The sequence below is a fragment of the Manis pentadactyla genome, chromosome 13, assembly GCF_030020395.1.
Source record: "Manis pentadactyla isolate mManPen7 chromosome 13, mManPen7.hap1, whole genome shotgun sequence".
Classification (NCBI taxonomy): domain Eukaryota; kingdom Metazoa; phylum Chordata; class Mammalia; order Pholidota; family Manidae; genus Manis; species Manis pentadactyla.
The window spans coordinates 57,704,344-57,727,445 of record NC_080031.1 but is presented as its reverse complement, the minus strand read 5'-3'; the positions used below and the strand labels follow the sequence as shown (position 1 = coordinate 57,727,445).

At 51.4% G+C, this 23,102-nt stretch overlaps 2 protein-coding genes, 1 long non-coding RNA gene and 1 other non-coding gene across 8 annotated transcripts; 1 reads left to right on the top strand and 3 right to left on the bottom strand.

Annotated features, from left to right (window-relative positions):
- The first annotated feature begins 337 nt into the window (after positions 1-337).
- TRIM41 (tripartite motif containing 41) lies at positions 338-10,647 on the top strand. Of its 5 annotated transcripts, none has more exons than XM_036907997.2 (6): positions 347-2,289; positions 5,834-5,929; positions 7,616-7,879; positions 8,359-8,381; positions 8,476-8,708; positions 9,109-10,647. In XM_036907997.2, exons 1-6 carry the CDS (start codon positions 1,477-1,479, stop codon positions 9,708-9,710), a joined length of 2,031 nt encoding a protein of 676 aa, XP_036763892.1. In that variant the 5' UTR covers positions 347-1,476; the 3' UTR covers positions 9,711-10,647. The 5 variants fall into 5 exon arrangements, 4 of the variants coding, with proteins under 4 accessions (XP_036763892.1, XP_036763893.1, XP_036763894.1 ...); XM_036907998.2 differs by having other exon boundaries at positions 353-2,289; positions 7,649-7,879; XM_036907999.2 differs by having other exon boundaries at positions 354-2,289; positions 8,581-8,708.
- Positions 2,298-9,101, bottom strand: LOC118923808 (uncharacterized). Its single transcript, XR_005029336.2, has 4 exons — positions 8,821-9,101; positions 7,943-8,345; positions 4,142-6,014; positions 2,298-4,097 (listed from the first exon to the last, which is right to left on the bottom strand). It is a non-coding gene; the product is annotated as an uncharacterized LOC118923808 (long non-coding RNA).
- Positions 10,648-11,721: 1,074 nt separating the features above from the next.
- On the bottom strand, positions 11,722-15,950 carry RACK1 (receptor for activated C kinase 1). Its single transcript, XM_036908004.1, has 8 exons — positions 15,708-15,950; positions 14,822-14,993; positions 14,141-14,288; positions 13,838-13,933; positions 13,361-13,471; positions 12,839-12,979; positions 12,163-12,273; positions 11,722-11,837 (listed from the first exon to the last, which is right to left on the bottom strand). The coding sequence occupies exons 1-8, from the start codon at positions 15,814-15,816 to the stop codon at positions 11,772-11,774; spliced, it is 954 nt and encodes a 317-aa protein (XP_036763899.1). The 5' UTR covers positions 15,817-15,950; the 3' UTR covers positions 11,722-11,771.
- Positions 15,545-15,612, bottom strand: LOC118923816 (small nucleolar RNA SNORD95). Its single transcript, XR_005029340.1, has one exon. It is a non-coding gene; the product is annotated as a small nucleolar RNA SNORD95 (small nucleolar RNA).
- Positions 15,951-23,102: the final 7,152 nt, after the last annotated feature.

Sequence of the window (23,102 nt, the reverse complement as noted above, 5' to 3'; positions counted from 1 at the left end):
AAGAGCTGAGTGTTTATGGCTCTTAGAAAAAGAGGTCTTTTATTTTTCCCCTTTAAGGTAATAGATTTTGTCCAAAATTCAAAAGATAAGAGAACGACGTATACGGAAAGGTGCACTTCCTATCCCGGACCTTTAGCCTTCCCGGATAAACTATGCCATTAGTATTCTTCCAGAGACAGCGATGATGGTAATAATAGGACTTACTATTAATATTATTAATACTATTACTAATAATCGCACTTTCTTAAGTGCTAGCAAAATTCTAATCGCTCTGCATGACATTAACTCTAATTTCACACAACACTCTGAGATGGGAACTATTATCCTTAATTTAAAAGGAGTAAACACAGGGCTGTAAGGGTGTCAAAAATATTTAACATCCTTCCTCCGTCTTTTTCGCAGATGATACTTTACACACTGCTCAGCATCTTGCTTTTTTCACCTAAGAATACATCTTTAAGAGGATCCCCTTTTTAAGGCCAGCGCTCTACTGTGTGAGTGTGAACTGCGGGATCTGTCACTATTCCTGTCCTGATGGGCAGTTACGAATGAATGCTCATAAACGAAGCAAGTGACTTGACGGCTTCTAATAGGGCCTGTAAATGCCCGGCACCGTGGGTAGGAGGTGGAGTGTCTCCGGTCCCACCCCCCCGCACTTCTTCAGGCCCGCCCCCGAGCTGTCCCCAGCGGCCGCTCTGAGACCTCAAACCACAAAGTCTTCTGCCTAGAAAGGCCGGAAGTGCCCTACGGCGCTAGCCTGGACCCGCCCCTCCGTTTCCGGCGTCGGCCGCTGGGGGAGTCCCTGCTGCAGTCCTCCGCGTCTGCTCGGTAGGATGGCGCCGCGCCGATGCGGTCCTAGCACCGAGAGCGTACGGCAGCCAGACGCTCCCACCGTTCCCCTAAGCCTATCCTCCATGGCAGGGGATGGGGGAGGCCGGCCCTTCTGTCTTGTGTATGCTCCCCCGTCTCCCGCACCGATGCGCGGGCCTCCGTCGTTCTAGTCCTCCCACCCTGTTCCCGAGCGCCTGCTAGAGCCTCTCCTTGCCGTTTCCTGTCGCGCAGGAGCTCGTGGAGGGGAAAAGGGCGTAGCGCAGCGACAGAGAGAACTCGCGAGTTTGGGTGGCTCGCGGGCTCCGGAAGTACTGGGAGCGAGGCCGGAAGTGAGGGGGCGGGGCCAGGAAGTGAGGGGCGGGGATTTAGGGGGACGTTGAGGGAGCTTTGGGGCAGATTTGCACTCAGGGCCACCTGAGGGACTTGGCGGTTAACTCACAGCTGTGTCCCCTCCCCTTCGCAGAGACACGGTTGTCCTCTTGGGAGCAGGGAACTTTGGGGGAGGGTGGGCTGTCGGGAGATCATTTCTCTGGCTACGCCTGAGGCAGCGTGGGGAGACAGGGCTGGGGGTGGGGCCGGGTCGTTCAGGGCGCCTAGGAGGGAAGACCCCCGCCGCCTACCTACCCTGGCTGTCTGCACACTAAGATGGCTGCCGTTGCCATGGCACCCAACCCTGTGCAGACCCTTCAGGAGGAGGCGGTGTGCGCCATCTGCCTCGATTACTTCACGGACCCCGTGTCCATCGGCTGCGGGCACAACTTCTGCCGAGTGTGTGTAACGCAGTTGTGGGGAGGGGAGGATGAGGAGGAGAGGGACGAGTTAGACCGGGAGGACGAGGAGGAGGACGGCGAGGAGGAGGAGGTGGAGGCCGTGGGGGCCGGTGGGGGCTGGGACACCCCCATGCGGGATGAAGACTACGAGGGCGACATGGAGGAAGAGGCGGAGGAGGAGGAGGAGGCTGTGTTCTGGACCAGTGGCGTGGGTGGGTCCGACTGGGACAGCATGGACTACGTGTGGGAGGAGGACGACGAGGAGGAGGACCTGGACTACTACCTGGGGGACATGGAGGAGGACCTGAGGGGCGAGGACGAGGAGGACGAGGAGGAAGTGCTGGAGGAGGACGAGGAGGAGGAGGAGCTGGACGCCGTCACCTCGCTGCCCCCGCCTCCGGCCCCGCGGCGGTGCTTCACCTGCCCTCAGTGCCGAAAGAGCTTCCCCCGGCGGAGCTTCCGCCCCAACCTGCAGCTGGCCAACATGGTCCAGGTGATTCGGCAGATGCACCCGGCCCCTGGTCGGGGCAGCCGAGGGAACGAGCAGGGCATTTGTCCCAAGCACCAGGAAGCCCTGAAGCTCTTCTGCGAGGTGGACGAAGAGGCCATCTGTGTGGTGTGCCGAGAGTCCCGGAGCCACAAGCAGCACAGTGTGGTGCCGCTGGAGGAGGTGGTGCAGGAGTACAAGGTGAGAGGCAGAAGCCGGGGTTTGCTGGGGTGGGGAGGCGGTCAGAGGAGCCGGGAGAAGGAAGCACGGCTTTCCCCCGAAGAACCTCTGGTACTGCTGGGCTGAGTAGCCGTATCTGAGCGCTTACTGGCCCCAGGTGGATTCTAGTGAGGAGGCTACCCAGAGAAGGCAGACACAGTGAAGACTGGCTTCATCAGAGGAAATTGGGCAAAGCTGGTGATGCCCTGTCACTGGGCTGCGTCTCCTGGAGAAAAGTCGCTGCCGTTTCACACTTCCACTTTACCTGGGTGTAGGGCTGCAGGCGACAGGCCCCTGAGGCTTTACTACTGGTCTCATTTTCCTCTAAGTCTCGAGTCTTTGCTGGGCTGGGACCTCTACAGTTGGGAAGAACTTGGGGTCTGAGGAGCAGGCGTGAGGAATCACTAGTGTCAGACCCAGGTGCTCTGCACCTGCCTTCCGATGGGTTCCCTACCCACCCCGACAGAGCTTGGTTGTCCCCCTGAGGATTTTTGTTGGCTCTGCATCAGTCTGATGTACTGACCAAAATTTGCTTTTCCTGGGAAATGAGACAAAAGGGAGAGGCCATTAAGTCAGAAGACCTGGCTCCACACTTGCTTGGATGTCTCTGAATGTCTTTGAACTCTAATTTCACCAGGATTAAAAGTTACTATTTACCCAGTACTTACTATGTACACCAGACACTGTACTAAGCACTTTGCATGCACTATCTCATTTAAAACCCAGAACAACCCTGTGAGTTTCATATGATTTCTATTCCCCTTTTATAGATTGGGAAATAGATTTAAGTAGTAAAATACAGGGCCGCACGGCTGTTAGTGAGGGACTTGGTTATGACCTCCTTGCCCCCGGCCTACACGGTTAACAGTGTCACCACATTTACATGTCTATTGTCTGACTTTTCTGATATGTGACTTTTCTTGGAGTCTGATTCTGGTTTGGCTAATATCTTGCCACTGTTTCTGATCCTGTCTCTCTCTGGACATACGTAAAGGAGATTTTCTGTGAGACAATAGCAGATAGCACTACTTTAGCAGAGGCCTGGATGGGTTTGCAGCAGTGGGACTTGGGAGAGGAGAGGGTAGCTGCTTTTGTGTGGTCTGAGCTTGTTTTATGACTTGTGTTATCACACCCTCTCCTGATTCCTACAGTAACCTCATTTGGGTATCATATCATTATCCCAGTTTTAGAGTAAAGTGTTTAAAGTGAGTGCTACAGCTCAAGACAAACCCGCTTTCCCTCATGACAAGCAACTATTTCTTCTACACAGGGATTGTCAAACATGTCTGATTGTCCCAGTTACTAGGGGAGGTTTTCAGAAGTACAGTGGCTCTACCATTACTGATTCTGAATCAATGATGGGGAGAGTATCTTCAGAAAGCCCAGCCTAGTGTGTGAATCACTGCATTGGTAACATCACCTGCCTTTTAGTCCCTACATTACTAGGGGAGGTTGTGAGTTCCTTTTCTTCCTTTTTTATCCCTCTGGGTCCTAGGTAGCTGTACCTGTCAGTGTGCAGTCACTTGGCTAACTGGATTCTAGGGTGGACGTCCCTGGGCATTCCACCCCTTCTCCACTCCTTCTCCACCTATGTCAGACTTCCAAAGAGCTTCTGAGACTGGATTTTAGTTCATATTAGCCACATTTATTCAATGCCAGCCCCAAAGGGCTCTGCAGTTTGGGGAGGCCACATAGACACAAATAACCTGATATTAACTGATCAGCAAATATAAATACATACGTTTTATTCTGTAGAACTAATTTGGGTGATTCCCTTTCTAAATTATAGGCTTTTTATGTATAGAGAGATGGTTTTTTCCTTTTATATGCATACACTGACTAGCCCTAGCTTGCCCCAGTTGTCGTTTTGTAGAAATACTTTGATGAATAGGTAGTAACACACAAATGACAAATGACATATAAATAAAGCTCCCAAAAAGGTCCTGGAGAATTTAAGTAGTACTCTATTTGGGTTTGTGTTCATGAGTTTTTTTTTTTATCAACAATTTAGGAAAAATGTTAAAAGGGAAATTTAAGCATAAATTCTGAGTTAATAGACATTATTGACATTAATTAATAGAAATTATTAACATTTCTGGAGAAAAGTAACATCAAAAGGCAAAATTTTGTGTCGTTTGTGCTATTTTCATGTAATGGATTGATTGTAATATTACTACTGTAAGTTTTTCTACAACTACTTGTTCTATGGAACAACTGCTTCTAATATTCTGGGTCAGTAACCTCTTTAGTTCAAGGGTCATTATCAGGCTGTCATTGGCAGCTTAGGTCTAGGCTGGGAAAACTAAAACCTTTTCTGATCTTTTGCTACATCAGATGTTGTGATAAGCCTACTGTCACTGAGGTAGATTCTATTACTTCCAGTTCCCATTTTAAGTTGAGGAAACTGGAACTATGGCTTTTGCCTCAGGTCACCTGGCTGCCTTCAGGTTCAGATCAGTCTAGGTTTGAGCTCTTCTGCCCTGTATTACTCCTCCAGGAAAAGGAGGGAGAAATGTGAAGCAGTAGAAGACATAAGACAGAAAAGAGCAAATAGGTCAGACTTACCTCACTCACTCTAGTCTAACAGCCCTTTAAATAAAAAGATGCTACAAATGATGGGAACACAGAGCTCAAGTGTGTATTTGACGTGAAAGTTTAAACCGTAGGAAGGGGTTTTTGTTTTCCACTTAGCAAGTAATTGAGTGTGAGAGAAAGCAGGTGAACAGAGAGAAGCACAGAAGTTAAAAGAGGTAAAGTGGAGCCCCTGGGGGCCACGCAGTTTCCCCTGTCTCCTAGGGGAGGCACACCAGTGAACGGTGCCTGAAAAATATTGTGAAGGTTGTACGCGTGTTCCTTGGGATCACAGAGGAAGCTGGGGCTGGGGAAGATCAGGGCCATAGTTGGTCAGGTATTGGAGTTTTAAAGGAAGAATGCTTTGGGCCAAGTTGAAAAGGGCAATTCCAGGCCAAGGGAACAGCCTGAATAAAGGTATGGAATTCAGGAAAAGGCAAGTGGTTTTATGTAGCTGTAACTAATAGAAGGGGTAGGTGTAGGAGAGGAGGTGAGACATAGAGGCAGTGAGAGCCTCCTGTTTTGCAAGTGGTGGTGAAGCACTGAAAGCTTTTTAGCACGGGCACAAAATCATTAGAAACGCATTTAAAGATGAAATTTATGAGGAAGACTGTTTATGAGGGGGAAGGCACCATAGGCAGGAACATTCATATGGGAGGACTCAAGTGATGGGGGTGTCTCACCAGGTCCACTCTAGCTCTGAGTGTGGGACTGTGTACCAGGGTCCTGCCGTTGAGGAGCAGAGCCAGGGCTACTCTTCATGAGTGCAGGTGGAGGGTCAGGGACCTTTGCTGTCATGTGAAGAGAAGAAAGGGGCAGAGGGACTGTGATGCCCATTAATACCCGTGATGGGGTCAAGCTTTGAGCCCTAACCCACTGGAGGGTGGGGGAGTGGGCTCTGAGGCAGGTGTGTCTCCCAGCCCTGGTCTCTAACCTTCCCCTTCTCATTCTGTAGGCCAAACTGCAGGGGCATGTGGAACCACTGAGAAAGCACCTGGAGGCTGTGCAGAAAATGAAGGCCAAGGAGGAGAGGCGGGTGATGGAGCTGAAGGTAGGTCAATGTCCTCAACAGGCTGACTGGCTCTGGTCAGGACAGGGAGGGTGGGCTGCTCGCTCTCACAAGGGGCGGCTGAGGCCTGGAGAGAGGAGACATATTCTCAGGGTCCTGAGGAGAGAGGGGCCTTAGACGGTCAGGAGGTGGGTTTGTTCTTAGGTTCCAAATGGAGTGAGAACAGGCCTGGCTTGGAGAGGTTGGGTACTGACAGCTGTGGAGCATGCTTACCACCCTGGATACCTAATCCCAGAGCCAGTGCTCTCCACTGTGTGCCCACCATGCTGGATGGCACAGAGGGCAGGAGGCAAGGGAAAACTCATGTAGCAGCCACCAGAGAAGCCCCAGGCCCCAGGATAGATGGTAGGTGTCGGGCAGAGCAGCCAGGAGCATGAGAGGGGTCAGAGTGTTTAATGGAGGGGAGGAATTAGGGAATGTTACATTGCAGAGACTTGGTATCTTCTAGGGTAGTGTTTCTCAGCCTTTTTTTCATGATCACTCACCCCTCCCCAAGGAGGGTTTTTAGATTTTTTTCCTCTAATTCCTACCCCTCACCTGGGCCTGCCTCTGTAAGGTCAGCAGGCCCTGGGATGGATTGGTACTGAGCATTTGGAGGACATCCCTCCTGTCTGGCCTCTTCCCCCATCTCTGCCACGCCTGCCATCCTGGCCATGCCAGGCCTTCTCACTTCCAAGGGCTCGTGCTCACTCATTGCCCCCTACACACTAGGAGCTCTGCTGCTGGCAACTGCCAGGCACCAAGTGGTGGAGTTTGAATCTGGGAGTCAGGGAATCATCTTGCCTCCAGCCTGCTGCCCAAATTGGGACTTTTGGGCTCCTAGCGTGCAGAGGTGTCAGGATCTGAGCGCCAGTGACATTCTGACACAGAAAACTGTTTTCTTTACCCACTTGGCCAGCCAGATGACTCCCTTCTCACCCTGGCCTATCACACTTCGTCCTAAGTATGTTGCCAGTTAATGTCTGGGTGAAAAGTAGGCCCACCATTTGGAAGCCCAGCCAGGCAAATGGGATGGGAGTGGGCAGACATTTTCACTCATTATATATAGAAGCACATACCATGATTTTGCCTCTTGTCCCTGAAGTGTAAAATAGTATCTGGTCCTTAACAGAAAATTTGTTGACTCCTGACCTAGGAGGATTGGGTGAACTTGCCCAAGGTTACTAGTGGTATCATCAGGACCCTAACTTCCTATCTTGATTCCTGAATTTTTTATTTATTCACTTCAAAACATTCTTACCAAGCACCCATTCTGGCTGGTGCTGTGACAGGGTCCAGGGACCTGTGGCAAGCAGCTTGTGGTGTAATGGTGGGCGGGGGCAGGATGGGCAGGATGTTACAAGACACTTCAGTGTACACGTAACATTTCCAACTGAATATGACTTGAGGAGATAGAGTGACATTTATGCAGGGTAGTCATGATTTAGATCTGGAGGGGAGGGAAGCCTTCTTTCAAGGTGTATTTAAGCTGAAACCTGAAGAACAGTCACCTTAGGTAGCCAGGCTGGAGATAAGTTGCAGGTATAGGTTGGTGAGTTTGGGACTGGTGTATGGGGAGCAAGGGAGTGGGGCCTGGTAAGGTCGGGAGGCAGGGAAGGGGGCAGGGGCCTCTTTCCTTTCGGGATATAGGGCTCCTTAAAGTGGAGGTTTATGTTTCTGTGTGTTGAGGTGGTATCCACCATCCCCTTTGCATCATCCCAGAGCCAGATGAAGTCAGAGTTGGCCGCTGTGGCCTCAGAGTTCGGGCGGCTGACACGGTTTCTGGCCGAAGAGCAGGCAGGGCTGGAGCGGCGCCTCCGAGACATGCATGAAGCCCAGCTGGGGCGGGCAGGAGCAGTGGCAAGCCGCCTGGCGGAGCAGGCTGCCCAGCTGAGCCGCCTACTGGCCGAGGCCCAGGAGCGGAGCCAGCAAGGGGGCCTGCGGCTGCTGCAGGTGAGCACCCCCTTCCCTGTGTGCATCCTGTACTCTGTGTTTGTTCTGCCAGGCAGTACTTACCAAACACCTATCCAGAGCTGCCTCTGCTCATTGGGAGGAACCCACAGTGATTTCACTGAAGACCAAGAGGTGTTCTGAGGCTGCAGTCAGGGTTAATGCTGAATATGGCCCGTGTGTACCCAATGAAAAGAAGATTCAGTTCAGTTTAAATGAGAATTGAGAAAAGAATTTTGGACAGTGACATCCTGGAAAAGATGACAAGTCATACTGTGAAATTACAGTGGGCTTCCAGCAGGATGAGATGTTAGGCGTGCTCAGTGCAGGGGTGACAGACTTGATGGTTACGGAGGGCTTTATGCACTTGCTCACTCCAGTTCAGGTTGGTCCTTTCTCTGGCTGCAGTCAGATTGGGAGAAAGGAGCTGACTCTCTCTTTGTCTCTTTCTCCCTCTCTCCTCTTGTTTCTGTTGTTCCCAGGACATCAAGGAGACTTTCAATAGGTGTGTTGTGACCTTTATCCTTTGTGACCCAGTGGCGTCGGGCTCCCCACCCCTGCCTCTCTTGGATATCCCGCTCCTCTCCTTCCTTCCCCAGGACCCGAGTTCCTGCTTCCTGGACCCTCCTCTCCTTTCCCTTGGCTTCCACTCTTCCCTCTGGGAATATCGTGGTCCCACCCCCTGCCCCGTCCCCCTCCTCCAGGTGTGAAGAGGTACAGCTGCAGCCCCCAGAGGTCTGGTCCCCTGACCCGTGTCAACCCCATAGCCACGACTTCCTGACGGACGCCATCGTGAGGAAAATGAGCCGAATGTTCTGTCAGGCTGCCCGAGGTAGGGAGGACGCCCGTACGCCCTTCCTTTGCCTTTCCCTTCACAGACCTAAGATTGGGTTCCCAGGGGAGTTGGGCACCAGGGGAAGAGGATGGGCTGAGGTGGAGGATACGGGTAGGCTGCCTGGGGCTTCAAGCCAAGAGTAGTATCTGTTCTCGCTCAGGTCGGTGTTGGGGGTGGGAAGGTGGCAAGAGCCAGGGTCAGGGATGGCCTGTCGGGTGTCCTGGAGACAGGAATAGGGACAGAGTGGTGGAGCCCACAGGAATCTGACCTGGCCTCTAGGGTGGGGTGGGAGGGAGGCGAAGGGGGTGTTAGCAGGAGAGGCTGGACCTTGGAATTGGCTGCTGATCAGGAGAGTTGTTCCAGCCCTGGTCTGTTTGCCCTTCCCTCCCTTCCCAAGTGGACCTGACGCTGGACCCCGACACAGCTCACCCGGCCCTGATGCTGTCCCCCGACCGCCGGGGGGTCCGCCTGGCCGAGCGGCGGCAGGAGGTCGCTGATCATTCCAAGCGCTTCGCAGCTGACTGCTGTGTCCTGGGGGCCCAGGGCTTCCGCTCTGGCCGGCACTACTGGGAGGTAGAGGTGGGCGGGCGGCGAGGCTGGGCAGTGGGCGCTGCCCGTGAATCGACCCATCATAAGGAGAAAGTGGGCCCTGGGGCATCCTCTGTGGGCAGTGGGGACCCTAGCTCCTCACGCCATCACCATCGCCGCCGCCGGCTCCACCTGCCCCAGAAGCCCCTGCTCCAGCGGGAAGTTTGGTGTGTGGGCACCAATGGCAAACGCTACCAGGCACAGAGCTCAACGGAGCAGACGCTGCTGAGCTCCAGTGAGAAACCAAGGCGCTTCGGCGTGTACCTGGACTATGAGGCTGGGCGCCTCGGCTTCTACAACGCGGAGACTCTGGCCCACGTGCACACCTTCTCGGCTGCCTTCCTGGGCGAGCGCGTCTTCCCCTTCTTCCGGGTGCTCTCCAAGGGCACCCGCATCAAGCTCTGCCCTTGATCAGCCTGCCACCCGCAGGGGCCTCTCTGGATGGCACTGGGGGGCGGGTGGTGGTGGAGGGTGGCCCTAACGCTCCTCCCACTGTTGTTACTGCATTGCTTCCTGCTCCCTTTGACCCCAGGCCCCTGCTCCTCCTCTTTGGAGCCTCAAGAACCCTCCTGGCCTCCAGTCGGCCTTGTCTCACCTACTATGCCTGTCCCAACAGGTCTGCATGGGTCTCTGACCAACAGCCGCTTGGTCTTTCCTCCCTGTCCACCCATGGGTCTGGGTCTGAGTAGGGGATGAGAGATCTCTCTCCCTGTCCCTGCTGTTCACCGTCAGCTGCCAGGCTGGAGGATTTGGGCAAGGCTCATGACAGCTCCACTCTAATTCCATTTTCTGGTAGAAATTTTATCCTTGGGACTTTGAAGTTTTTTTGGGGAAGCAGGCTGGGCAAAAGGGTAGAGCTGGGTAATAAAATGTCTACTTTTTGGGGGAAGGAGGGATTCTAAACTGTCCTTCCATCCTCAACTTCTACCTCCATAGACGGGCTGGAATTTAGCTTCAGCAAGACCTGGAATGGTCAACATGATGGAACCACATACCATTTCATCGCCCAATAAGTTATTTTCTTTCCCCTTTTCCAGCACTCAGTCTAGGAGCAAAGCTCACCCCACCCCACCCCACCCCACCCTTTCAGGTCTTCACTGCCAGGCTCCTTCCCCCGTTGGTCAGTGTCCAGCCTCTATGCCTTTAGTTCCTCCATTTGCAGGCCCAGACAGGGAGCCTGGGGACTGGTTGGATCCCCAGGAGAGCCTTGGGTATAATCTATTTTTCTAGTAACCCCTTGCCTTCTGTCACTTAACAGCTTTTGACCTCTGCTTTGATGGCCAAGGTCAGTTTATGTTCCTGGGGGAAAAGATGGGTTGTGTTGTGGAAATAAAGTTTATTTGCTGCTCTTGTGGAATCCATTCCTTTAGATGAGCAGAAACTAAGCTTTAGCGTAGACGCCACTGGATTTCTAGTAAGCCAGTCCCTCCAGTAAAGATGGCACAGAAGTGGGGACAGGTTGACTGTACTCTCCCATATCTGTCTTCTATGCTCTGCCAATTTGGTGAGCTTTTATCAGGCATGATCCTGTTTCAACATAGGAACTCCCCCTTTCCCCATTTGAATACCCTGGAGTTTCCTATTCCCACTCTCTGGAGTGTACCTGATCCCTGCCAATTCCCATCTATCACTGAGGCTTTAGGACTAGTTTTCCTGAGAATGTTCACACCCGTGCTGTGAAAGCCCAAGACCTAGGAACACTATTACTCCCAAACTCTTGGGTCATTTTACCTAGTTGGCACTGAAGCCAAAGAAGCCTCGTTACTTGGCATTATGAGTTGAGGGAGTATGTACAAGCTTCAATATGCTGTCATTCATCCACCATGTGAGGAAAAGCCAGCAATGATTAGATTTATGAATACCTTCAGATGATTGGCTCTATGTGATTTTTAAATCTCATTTAGAAGAAAAATGTTACTAAGCAGCAACTCTCCAGTTGAGAGTTGTCTTGCCTCAGAAAAGTGATTTTCTAAAATCTCCATTTTAATGGGACCCCGTTAGGAGGCTGCGCCGGCCTGAGTTCAAGTTTTCAAAGTAATGATCTTACCTTTGGAGGAACCACATTATCTTTAACACCCTTATGTGTTAAAGAGAACTGGACCTGAGGTTTCTACTGTCTAAACTGATTGCAACCATATAGAATTTAATCAGTTCCTTCCACTCAAAAACAATTTCTCTAGGAGTAAGGGAGTCTACCTCAAAAATGGGGCATCAGGAGGCCACCTGGGACGACTACCCTGTCCAACTGCCCATGAGGTTGCATCTGATGCCAGAGGCCCAGAGAACCCAAAGGACGGACACCTCCCCAAAGCCTTGCTGACCTGGTGCCCACCTTGCTTCCACTATGCAGTATCTCGAGACTTTTAAAACTATATACGGCATAGCAAAGGAAGTAGCTTTCTAGTTCATCAGAAAAAGACACTTTTTGAAAGTCAGAAAACCAGTTTATTTCTTAAGCTCTGCCACACATTCCTAGCGGGTGCCAATGGTCACCTGCCACACCCGCACCAGGTTGTCCGTGTAGCCGGCAAAGAGAGTCTGCAAGGAAGAAAGAACTGGCAGGTTAGAGCCGCGGACAGCAGCCCCACCAGCACAGCGCAGACAGCCCTCAGATGAGGCGCCAGCTGGCAGCAGGGACTCATGTTTGTGACCAGGTTGCTAATCAAGGTGTCAACTCGAGGTAGGTAACCACTGCCCTGCAGATCACATTATCTTTCTTCCCATACTGCGTTCACTGGCACAGCCAACTAGATCCTCCCTCATCAACCCAGATACCCTCTCATTCTACTATGTTCAAAGGAATTGGCATCAGAAAAGGAGAGGAAAGGCAGACATCGAGTCACCTGAGGGCTGACTCACTTACCTGGCCATCAGCAGACCAGGCCAGAGAGGTGCACTGGGGTGGCTCTGCCTTGCTGCTGGTGCTAATAACTTCTTGCTTCAGTTCATCTACGATTATCTTGCCCTCCAAGTCCTGGGGCACGGGCAAAAACCAGGACAAGGACACTTTCTCAACACTACCAACACTGATGCAAGATGAGGAAAAACCAAGAGGTGCCCTCTCAAAAGGCCCCTAAATCTGTAATGCAGCAAGTCTCACCAGAGGATGATTTTTTTTGTCCCCCTCCTCCCCACCCTGGGATTTGGGAATGCCTAGAGGCATTTCTGGCTGTCACTAAGGAACAAGGGGGTAGGCTACAGGCATCTAGTGGGAGGAGCCAGGGATGCTAACGTTAAGTCTAAAAAGCATGAGACTTACCTATCCCCACCCCAATTACCAGACCAAAGTGTCAACTGCTGAGGTTAAGCTGCTATAATTGGTCATCCCTTTTATTAGGCAGTGCAAAAACTAGTCCTAGGAAGTTTTAACTTGCTTTCTGGGTCTCCACCACTGACAGCCTGAGAGCAATTGTCCAGGAGGCTAGAGTCCCAGCAGTGAATCAGATGACATACCAGGAAATCATAACATTGCCAAGGCTCACAGTACATCCTCAAGTAGAACCTTGAGGTACTTGGCCTCAACTGCAGCCCATACTCACCCAGATCTTGATACTGGGGCCTGTGGCGGCACAGAGCCAATAGCGGTTGGGACTGAAGCACAGGGCGTTGATGATGTCTCCGCCATCTAGTGTATAAAGGTGCTTGCCTTCGTTGAGGTCCCACAGCATCGCCTGGCCATCCTGGGCAGCCAAGAAAGGTGAGTCAGGGCAGTATGACCTCTTCCAGACTTTAATCCCACATTCTGTCTTAATTCTTAACTCCCCGATCCCCCAGCTTCAACTTCCTATATGCCTTTCCTTTAATGCATGACACCTCACCAACACTACCAAGTCCGATAACTTGTACATAGAACAGCACAGTGATGAAAATACAAGATCCTAATCTAAACAGCTTCAATAAACCAGCTTTACAGAAGACAACCTTTCTCTTGTAAACAGTATGCCTTATCTATGTCACTTTCATTAAGTGATCTTCAGGAACATTTTTTAGATTGCTACCTCATCATCTCAAGTACTCTTAAGATGCTGCTCCCACTCAGGAGACTTCTGGCACATGAATACCTTGCCCCCGGAAGCACAGAGGGATCCATCTGGAGAAACTGTCACTGTGTTCAGGTAGCCCGTGTGGCCAATGTGGTTGGTTTTCAGCTTGCAGTTTGCCAGGTTCCATACCTATGTTTGCAGGGGATCACAGGTGAAGAACCTGGCTCTGGATCAGCCAGGGTCAGAAGAGCTCAGACCAAACAAAAAAGGAACACCATTGTTTAAAACCATTCCAGGATGGGGCAGCCATACTTGAATCCATCAGTTAACAAGAAGTTAAAGAATCTGTCTTGGCTTCATAAGGACAATTAGGATTAAAACAGGTAACTGTGTTGTCTTATTAATGACAGTAATGGGTTCATCCATTAGCTACTTCAGAACAAACTTCAAAAACTAATTGCCTTATACTAAGAAAACAGCAAAAGAAGGACAATGCTCTCCAAGTTGGAACCTATTCTGTCTGGTAAAGATCTGACACCCTGGCTCTAAGCTCACCTTGACCAGTTTGTCCCAGCCACAGGAGACAATGATTGGATTGCTGCTGTTTGGTGAGAAGCGGACACAAGACACCCATTCCGAGTGGCTCTCATCCTACAAAGTATGAAAAGGAAATAAAGGGAAACTGTCTTGTCCCATAAAAGTTGACTCCCACCCCTGCCTGTTACTTGGGGGTGTTTATCAACAGCCTTGTATTCCCACTCCCCTGAACCCTAACCTTGAAGGTCAGAAGAACCCCTTGAGATTCTGGATGAGAAAGAACCTTCAAAAACGGGCTCTCTACCTGTGCCCTCATGTTACCTGGACAGTGTATTTGCATACACCCAGAGTATTCCATAACTTGATGGTTTTATCGCGGGAACCAGAGACAATTTGCCGGTTGTCAGAGGAAAAGGCCACACTCAGCACATCCTTAGTATGGCCCACAAATCTGCGCGTGGTGGTGCCCCTGAAAGGGAGGACCTGATCACTCTTGAGACAGACCCTGCAAGCATTCCTTCGACTCTCTCTGGTCTTACACCTGTCTCAGGGCAGCTGCATTGCGCACAACCCTGGACATGGCTGAGAACTCGCTAGAGAATCCCTTCAGAATTGCAGGACATGTCCTCACTCCCACAGGGGATTGGCTGACAATGTCGTCTGTCATCATAGAATCCTCCCTACACCTGACCAACCGAAGACTCAGCTCCCAAGACACACCACACACCACGTTCAAACTCTCACCCACTCCCAAATGCAGTATATGGCAGAACTGCTTACCCAGACCTAGAGCTGCTTAGACGACCTCAGCCATTCTGTGCATAGCACATCAAAAGCAGCAAGGATGGAGATCAACATCCCCAATGCTCTTCTCCAGGCACACTCTGCCTCACAGTTCCCACCGCGGACCTGATCGCCCCTGGGAAGTCTCCCGACAGTGCCTCTCTCTCCCTTCTGCCCTGCTTTCCCGAATGCCCCAGAGCCAGGTGAGCAGCTACTTGCGTTGTGAGATCCCAGAGGCGAAGGGTTCCATCCCAGGAGCCCGAAAGGGCAAACTGGCCATCCGAGGAGATGACCACATCACTGACAAAGTGGGAGTGGCCCCGCAGAGCTCGCTGTGGGATGCCGTAGTTAGTCTCGTCTCTGGTCAGCTTCCACATGATGATGGTTTTGTCTAAGAGGGAAACGGAAAGGAACCGGGTGAGGACACCACGGCCCACCTGTAGACACTGGGTAGCGGAGGGCGCCTCAGGGTCACTGGCGGTCTCATGGGACAAGCCATCAGACACTCGGGAGGGGAGAACTGCGCGCCCGGTGACTCACTGCTCAGGAGGCGGGCACAGCCAAGCAGCGCCGCACGCACCAGCTCGGGCGTGCACAACGCCACCCGCGCCTGCGGAGTTCCCTTCCGCCACTCCGCTTGACGCCCATTCCGAGTCTTACCTGAGGCCTAACGCGCAGGGGCAGATCCGGGTGGTAAACAAGCTGGAGCCACCACAAGTGGGCTTAGAAAAGGAGCCTGTGGCGCGTAAAGCGCTTTTCTACTGAGACGCGCCCCACTCAGCAGGCTCTCCGAGTCGGCAGCGGGCGCGCTCCGGCCGCGGACGGCCTGTAACCGCGCGGCGCGAACGGCAGGCGGCCCCCGGGGACGGTCTGGCGGCAGAGGAGCAGGCCGGGGCCCGGACTCCCGAGGTGCCCCGAGCCCACTCACTCCCCGCCGAGCGGCAGCTCAGAAACAGCCTCTGGGTCTCAGCACGGGTCCTCAGATGGCATGTTGGGGTCATCACCGCGCCGCACGGCCCGTGCCCACCTCGCCCCCGACGGAGCCGGACGGGTGCTAGCGCGCGCTCACCCGACGGTCCCCTGCGGCCCTGCGGCCCGGCCCTACCTCGCGAGGCAGACAGTATCATGTCCGGGAACTGCGGCGTGGTAGCGATCTGGGTCACCCAGCCGTTGTGGCCCTTGAGGGTGCCACGAAGGGTCATCTGCTCAGTCATGGCGGCGACGGGTGCGGGTGTCGCCGCAGCGACCAGGATGGGCCCGGATAGCTCGAAGAGACGAGCACCGAGACTCTCCCGCCGCGGCCCGACCGAGAAAAAGAGAGACCAGCCTCCCGCCGGAACCGGAAATACCGCCCCCGCGTACAAATGGCGGCCCCCGGGCTCCACGTCTGCTCAAAATGGTGTCGCCATGTAGTGCGTAGGAGGAAATGAAGTAAGAAGACCTGGTCTCCGCCACGCACGTAATCTGGCAGCGCCGTACACACACACATCCTGAAAGTAACACGACCGAGTGTTTTAAAAAGGCCCTCAAACGTAGACGCGGCCTGTGTCCGAGAAGCGGAAGAGGACGTGCCTGGCACGTTCCCGGAGGACCGTCCGTGCTTTCCTGACCGCCGTGGGTCAGCGCCGCTCCGCCCATTCGCTTGGCGGCTCGGCGCGCGACGAAGAGGCGCCCGGTTTCCGGGAGCGTCTATGAACAGCGATGGGCAATATGAAAAGCACGCTATTAAAACTTTAAACTGTGCTCAGGTGAATTTTTAAGCAAACATTTCCATACGCAGAGAGCACGGAAACCTTGGTTTGTGCAGCTAAGGCACTCGGTGTCCGGAGGGACGAAGGCAGGAGCTGAGAAGCGGAGAGGAACGTGCCGCCCCGCGCCCGCCAGAACAGAAGCGCTCGGAGCTCGGCGGAGGCCTACAGGCCCCGAGAGGGAGGACCTCCGTGTTTGAAATCTGGGGACTTCGGGCCTGGCCACCCCAGGGGCGCCTGAAGGACATGCCCCCACACAGGGCAGGCTGCCTGGCCGACCGCCGACCTCTCTTATTCGCAGGGTGCGCGGGTAGGTGGCCTCTCGCGGTCCCGCACGTCCCCGGTGGGATGGGACCGTGCTGCTCGCGCCGTCCGGAAATAGTTTTTAAATGGGGCGGGGCACAGATCAGGATGATAGCAGCCCTGTCAGATATGCAAAATAAATGAGGGATCATACAGAAGTATTTACTTTTCTGTTTGTAACGTATTTAGTTTTTCATCTGCTTAAAGAGATTAGAAGTACTAGCTAGCTTCACATGGTGTTTGCGGAGAGTAGACGAGTGAAGAAAGAGAGTTGAAGCGCTCAGAACAATGGCAGCGTAAATACAAGCAACTTACTGAGCACCCGCCTTGGTACCGAGCCCCGCCTGAGGATAGAGTTATAAACGAGAAAGAGACGGCTTGTTCTCTTGGAAGTTTAACATTCAATGGGTGAGGAAGAGAGGTTTAGGGAGATATTGGGGCAAAGACACGAAGGAAAGGTGGGAGAGAGCCCTGTAGATACATGGGGGGATAATGTTCAGAACTGTCCCTCTGGCATTGTGGCCTGGCTGCATTCCCAACCCTCCAAGAGAGGAAGGCTGGGCAGTGGTTGGAGGAAAACTTGGAAGTGGAAAGCCCGAATTCCACAGGGTCTGGTTGGCCTGGTCATCCGGGAAGTCCACTGTATTGCGTTTCTCCCGCCCCTTCGCTGGCACAGCCAGCTCGGTCCTGGTGGACAAAACCCTAATTCTCCCTCTCATTAGCAGGGTGCGCGGCAGGTGGCGCTTCGCGGTCCCGCACGTCCCTGGGGGGATGGGACCGTGCTGCACGCGCCGTCCAGAAATAGTTTTTAAAGGGGGCGGGGCACAGGAAGGAAGGAAGGTATATGGAGGGAAATGTTTCATTTGGAGGGAAGAGTCTGTGGAAAAGTCCTGAGCTGAAGAATTGGCACTGAAGACCGCACAGTGGGATTGGACGGCAGTTGACAGGGTGCCTCTCAGGCTTGCGGAAGGACTGTGGTTCCTTAGGGCGCTGTCCTGGCTGTGCTCCGCAGCCTGATGACTTACCTCCAAGGGTCACAGGCATGTACATCACCTGCCTCCTTGGCACCCCTAACAGGGTTTTCCAACACAGAACTCCACCCTGACCTACGTATTTTGTTTCTCCTGTGGTCATGGGAGACCCCTTCTTTCGTTCACCTCAATATCCTGCTTGCTGCCCACTACTTGGTCATGCCAGTGCCTCCCTGGGCACTTGGCACAAATGGAGGGGTGAGCCAGCGACTCCACCCCCTCTCCACGTGTAGATATGCTGCGCAGGTGCTTCCCTGGCTGTTTGCCTGTACATGCAGAGGATTTCCTTGCTGCCCTCAAGGCCACCTGTTCTTCCACCTCCTCCAACCTTTACTCCCCAGAGACATCCTCACTCAGCCACATTATTACATCTTTTCCCCCTGGAGAAACCTCACTGGTCTGTCTTGAACTTTGCCCAGGGAGTCCCTGTGCAATCAGCATGCCTGAGGTAGGGCCAGGAGCCCAGGTTTAAAACAAACATCCTGGGTTCCTTGGATGCTCAAAGGGTGGGATCCTCCTGTATGGCCAGACCCCTTTCCAGAAGTAGTTGGTTCCCAGGCTAGCCCTGCCCTCTGGTTCCCCCAGCTCACCCCACTCCTGCCCGATCCTCGCCTCTCAGCTGGCCAGAGGCCTCAGAGGTGCCTTTTGTCTCCGGCAGCTCTTACCCTCTGAGACCATTCTGACAGTGCCCCCTTCTATGGGACCGAGGGAGAATTAGGGTTTTGTCCACCAGGACTGAGCTGGCGGTGCCAGCGGAGGAGCGGGAGAAACGCAATACAGTGGACTTCTTGGATGACCAGGCTGACCAGACCATGTGGGATTCGGGCTTTCCACTTCCAAGATTTCCTCCAACCACTGCCCAGCCTTCCTTTCTCGGAGGGTTGGGAATGCAGGCAGGCCACAATGCCAGAGGGGCAGTTCTGTGTAGAGTCCATGACTTGGGCCCACTGAGGGTGCAGTTAGGGGCAGGGACACGGTACAGCGGCTGCCTTTCCCATTTTGCCTCAGCTGGAGCTGAGCCCATCCCTGCCTGCTTCCCGCCAGGCCCCCGCGGCTCCCTGCTGGGCACAGGGGCCCACCTGGGCTCCTCACTCCTCTGGAGGAGGAATCGGTGGATTCGCTCTTGTCAGCAGTGGGAGCGCGGCCTCAGCAGGGTGAGTCCCCAAGCTGCGGGATGCGCCTGAGAACCAGGCACAGGCCTGCCCGCAAGCTTTCTTTCTCCCTCAGGGCATCTTTTCTGTGGCCTTTGGGGAAGCCTCTGCAGAATCTTCCCTCTCCTCCCAGCTGCCCACATGCTGTACACAGAACCCGTTCTGGCTGGGTCCACTGCTCCTGGCCTGAGTTCAAGAGGGTCTCACCTGCTTCTCCATGGGCACCACCTCCATTCCACACAAGAACCCCAGAGAAGTTGGAGGGGCTCTAGGGAAGTCTGTCTCATTATACTATACCTTTTTTTGAGGGGGAGCCCCCAGGACAGGCACATGAAGTCTTTCTCAGGAACAGAGACCTCTGTCCCCTCCTGCCAGCTCTCAGGAAGTGACAGGTCTTCTCACTTGATGCTGAGGTGAGGGCCACTGTATGGGTAGGTGAGGGGGCTGAGGGAAAGATGTGTGGCCAGGACCAGAGGGCCTGCTGCCTGCCAGCTGAAACTCAGCAGGTGGCTTCCCTTCATTTCCCTGTCCCTCTGAAGCTTCTTTGCGGCTGGGTGGCGTGCCCCATACTCGTCTTTGTGGCTACACTGGCCCTTCCCTCCTCCTCAGTGCATCTGTTCTCCCCTACACAGCACACACCCTCTATTCTGCCTGGAAGACCACATATCCCACCAAAGGCTTCCTTTGGGTTTCAGCTCAGGCTGTCCTGTTGGGGAAGCCCTCTGTGACCTGCAGGTCTAGGTTCTCTGCGCAGGACCTTCACAACACTTAGCTCATGTTGCCATTTAAACCCCTTGGGACTCAGATGCCCAAAGATGGACTGGTCTGATTCTGCTGACGTTTTGCGTTCCCAGTCCTTGGTAGAGGATTTGGCATGTGGAAGAGTCTAATCTTGGTGGCAGCTGCACAGGCTGAGTAGTAAGGGGCAAGCAGTTAAAGGGAGGCTGTTCCAGGCAGAGAGGTCAGCGTGGGGGGTATACAAGTGGTTTGCAGCCCAAGTCAGGAGGGATTGTTTCCACTGGGAAGGTAGGACAGAGTGTGAGCTGAGGTGGGCAGTGTGCCCTCCTGTGAGGGATCTAGACTTTATGATGAAGCCTAGGGAGCCTCTTCAGGATTCTCTCATCCCTCTCCTGCCTAGACTGGATTTTGCTGAAAGGCATTTGTTGCCATAATGGAGGGTGAGGTTGCAGAAATAAAATTAGAAACAAGAACGAGTTCAGAAGCTGGACAAGAAGGTATCTAAGAAGGTTGTGAGAGCCCTATGAATGGAGGGACTGAGAACTTGCCAAAGGCCTTGAGAGTAAGGGGTTGAACATCTTCTAATCCATCTCTTTCCTCCCTACTCCACGTCCTCCACTCCAGTAGCCAGAATCAGGCTCTATAATTTAGAATTAAACTAATTATTGACTGAGGCCTAAAGAATTAAGCTCAAAAAGGTTGGATACAAGGAAACATGGGATATTGTGATAGGTTCTGTTCCATTCTTCCTAGAGAGAGGGGGAGATGCAGCATGAAAGCAAAGCTGGGAACAGGTTCTTACAAAGAAAGCATGTGCCATTTTTTTCTCTCTTGATAATATTCAGTGTACATCTCAGGCAGAAATCTGAGTTCTGACAGTTGATGGAAAGCTGCTAAGGCATTCTGTTGGGTCTTTGGAAACCGGACTGTGGGATTCCCAAGGCCCTGGGTGTTTCAGATGTGCAGTCAGGCTGTGGAAGTGGGCATGTTCCAGGCACAACTGTAAGACATGCTGGGAGAAGGCAAGCTTCTGGCCTTCTTGTTAAAGGATTTAAAGTAGCATTAGGTGGTAGGGAAAAGCAAAAGGTGACCCAAGGAGCTTATTCTCTGCTTCTTACCAGGAAGAGAGTTTCACAGCAACCAGGATTGGGAGAACATGTCGAAATGGAAACTTGAGGTTGGCTGGCTCACCACAAAATAGGAAGGCGGAAGAGGAGACAGTCCTCCCTGCTCATAATTGGGTTAAATGGCCAGAGCCTGCTGAGAAATGCCATCCTTTGCAGGGTGAGGCCAGTGGGAGGAGAGTTCTGTATACCTACAGTATGGCAGGCAAAAAGAGCCTCAGTAAATTCAAAAGGATTGAAATAGTGCCAACCAGATTCTCAGACCACAAAGGTATGAATACTGGAAATAAATTATGCAAAGAAAACAAAAAACCCACAAACACATGGAGGCTTAATAACATGCTCCTAAATAACCAATGGATCAGTGACCAAATACAAACAGAGACCAAGCAATATATGGAGACAAATGACAACAATAACTGAATACCGCAAAATCTGTGGGACGCAACAAAAGCTGTGCTAAAAGGGAAGTATACTGCAATACAGGCTTACCTCAAGAAAGAACAATCCCATATGAAAAGTCTAAACTCACAATCAATGAAAATAGAAAAAGAAGAATAAACGAGGCCCAAAGTCAGTAGGAGGAAGGACATAATAAAGATCAAATCATAAATAAATAAAATTGAGAAGAATAAAACAATAGAAAGCATCAGTAAAAGCAGTAGCTGGTTATTCAAGAAAATAAACAAAATAGATAAACTCCTAGCCAGACTTATCAATAAAAAAAGAGAGTGTACACATATATACAGAATCAGAAATAAGAAAGGAAAAATCACTTTGGACACCATAGAAATACAAAGAATTATTAGAGAATACTATGAAAAATTATATGCTAACAAGTCGGATAACCTAGAAGAAATGAATAACTTTCTAGAAATAGGAAAATACAACCTCCCAAGACTGACCCAGGAAGAAATAGCAGATCTGAACAGACCAATTACCAGCAATGAAATTAAACTGGTAACCAAAAAATTACCTAAGAACAAAAGTCCTTTACGAGATGGCTTCAGTGCTGAATTTTACCAAACATTTAGAGAAGACCTAATACCATCCTCCTTAAAGTTTTCCAAAAAGTAGAAGAGATGGGAATACTTTCAAACTCATTCTATGAGGCCAGCATCACTCTAATACCAAAACCAGGCAAAGACACCACAAAAAGAGAAAATTAGAGACTGATATCCCTGCTGAACACACATGCAAAAATACTCAATAAAATATTAGCAAACCAAATTAAAAAATACATCAAAAAGATCACCCATCATGATCAACTGGGACTATTCCAGGGATGCAAAGATGGTACAATATTAAAAAATTCATCAACATCATCCACCACATCAACAAAAAGGAGGACAAAAACCACATGATCATCTCCATAGATACTGAAAAAGCATTCAACAAAATTCAACATCCATTCATGATAAAACTCTCAACAAAATGGGTATAGAGGTCAAGTACTTTAGCATAATAAAGGCCATATATGACAAACCCACAACCAACATCATACTTAACAGCAAAACACTGAAAGCTTTTCCTCTAAGATCGGGAGCAAGACAAGGATGCCCATTCTCCCCACTTTTATTCAACCATAGTACTGGAGGTCCTAGCCACGGCAATCAGAAAACAAAGAAATAAAAGGCACCCAGATTGGTAAGGAAGAAGTTCAACTGTCACTGTCTGCAGGTGACATGATATTGTATAAAAAATCTGCCCCCAAACTACTAGAATAACTGAATTCAGCAAGTTTGCAGGATACATGATGAACTAGCAGAAAAAGAAATCAGGAAAACAATTCAAAAAGAATAAAATACATAGGAATATACCTAACCAAGGAGGTGAAAGAACTATATCCTGAAAACTACAAGACATGAGAGAAATTAAAGAAGACACCAATAAGTGAAATACATCCTGTGCTCATGGATAGGAATAACTAATACTGTCAAAATGGCCATCCTGCCCAAAGCAATTTACAGATTCAGTGCAATTCCTATCAAAATACCAACACCATTTTTCAATGAACTGGAACTAATAGTCTAAAATTCGTATGGAACCACAAAAGACCCTGAATAGCCAAAGCAATCCTGAGAAGGAAGAATAAAGCAGGGGGGATCTTGATTCCCAACTTTAAGCTATACTACAAAGCCACAGTAATCAAGAAAATTTGGTACTGGCACAAGAACAGACCCACAGACCAGTGGAACAAGATAGAGAGTCCAGATATTAACCCAAACATATACGGTCAATTAATATACGATAAAGGAGCTATGGATATACAATGGGGAAATGACAGTCTCTTCAACAACCGGCATTGGCAAAACTGGACAGCTACATGTAAGAGAATGAAACTGGGTTATTGTCTAACTCCATATGCAAATGTAAACTTGAAATAGATCAAAGACCTGAATGTA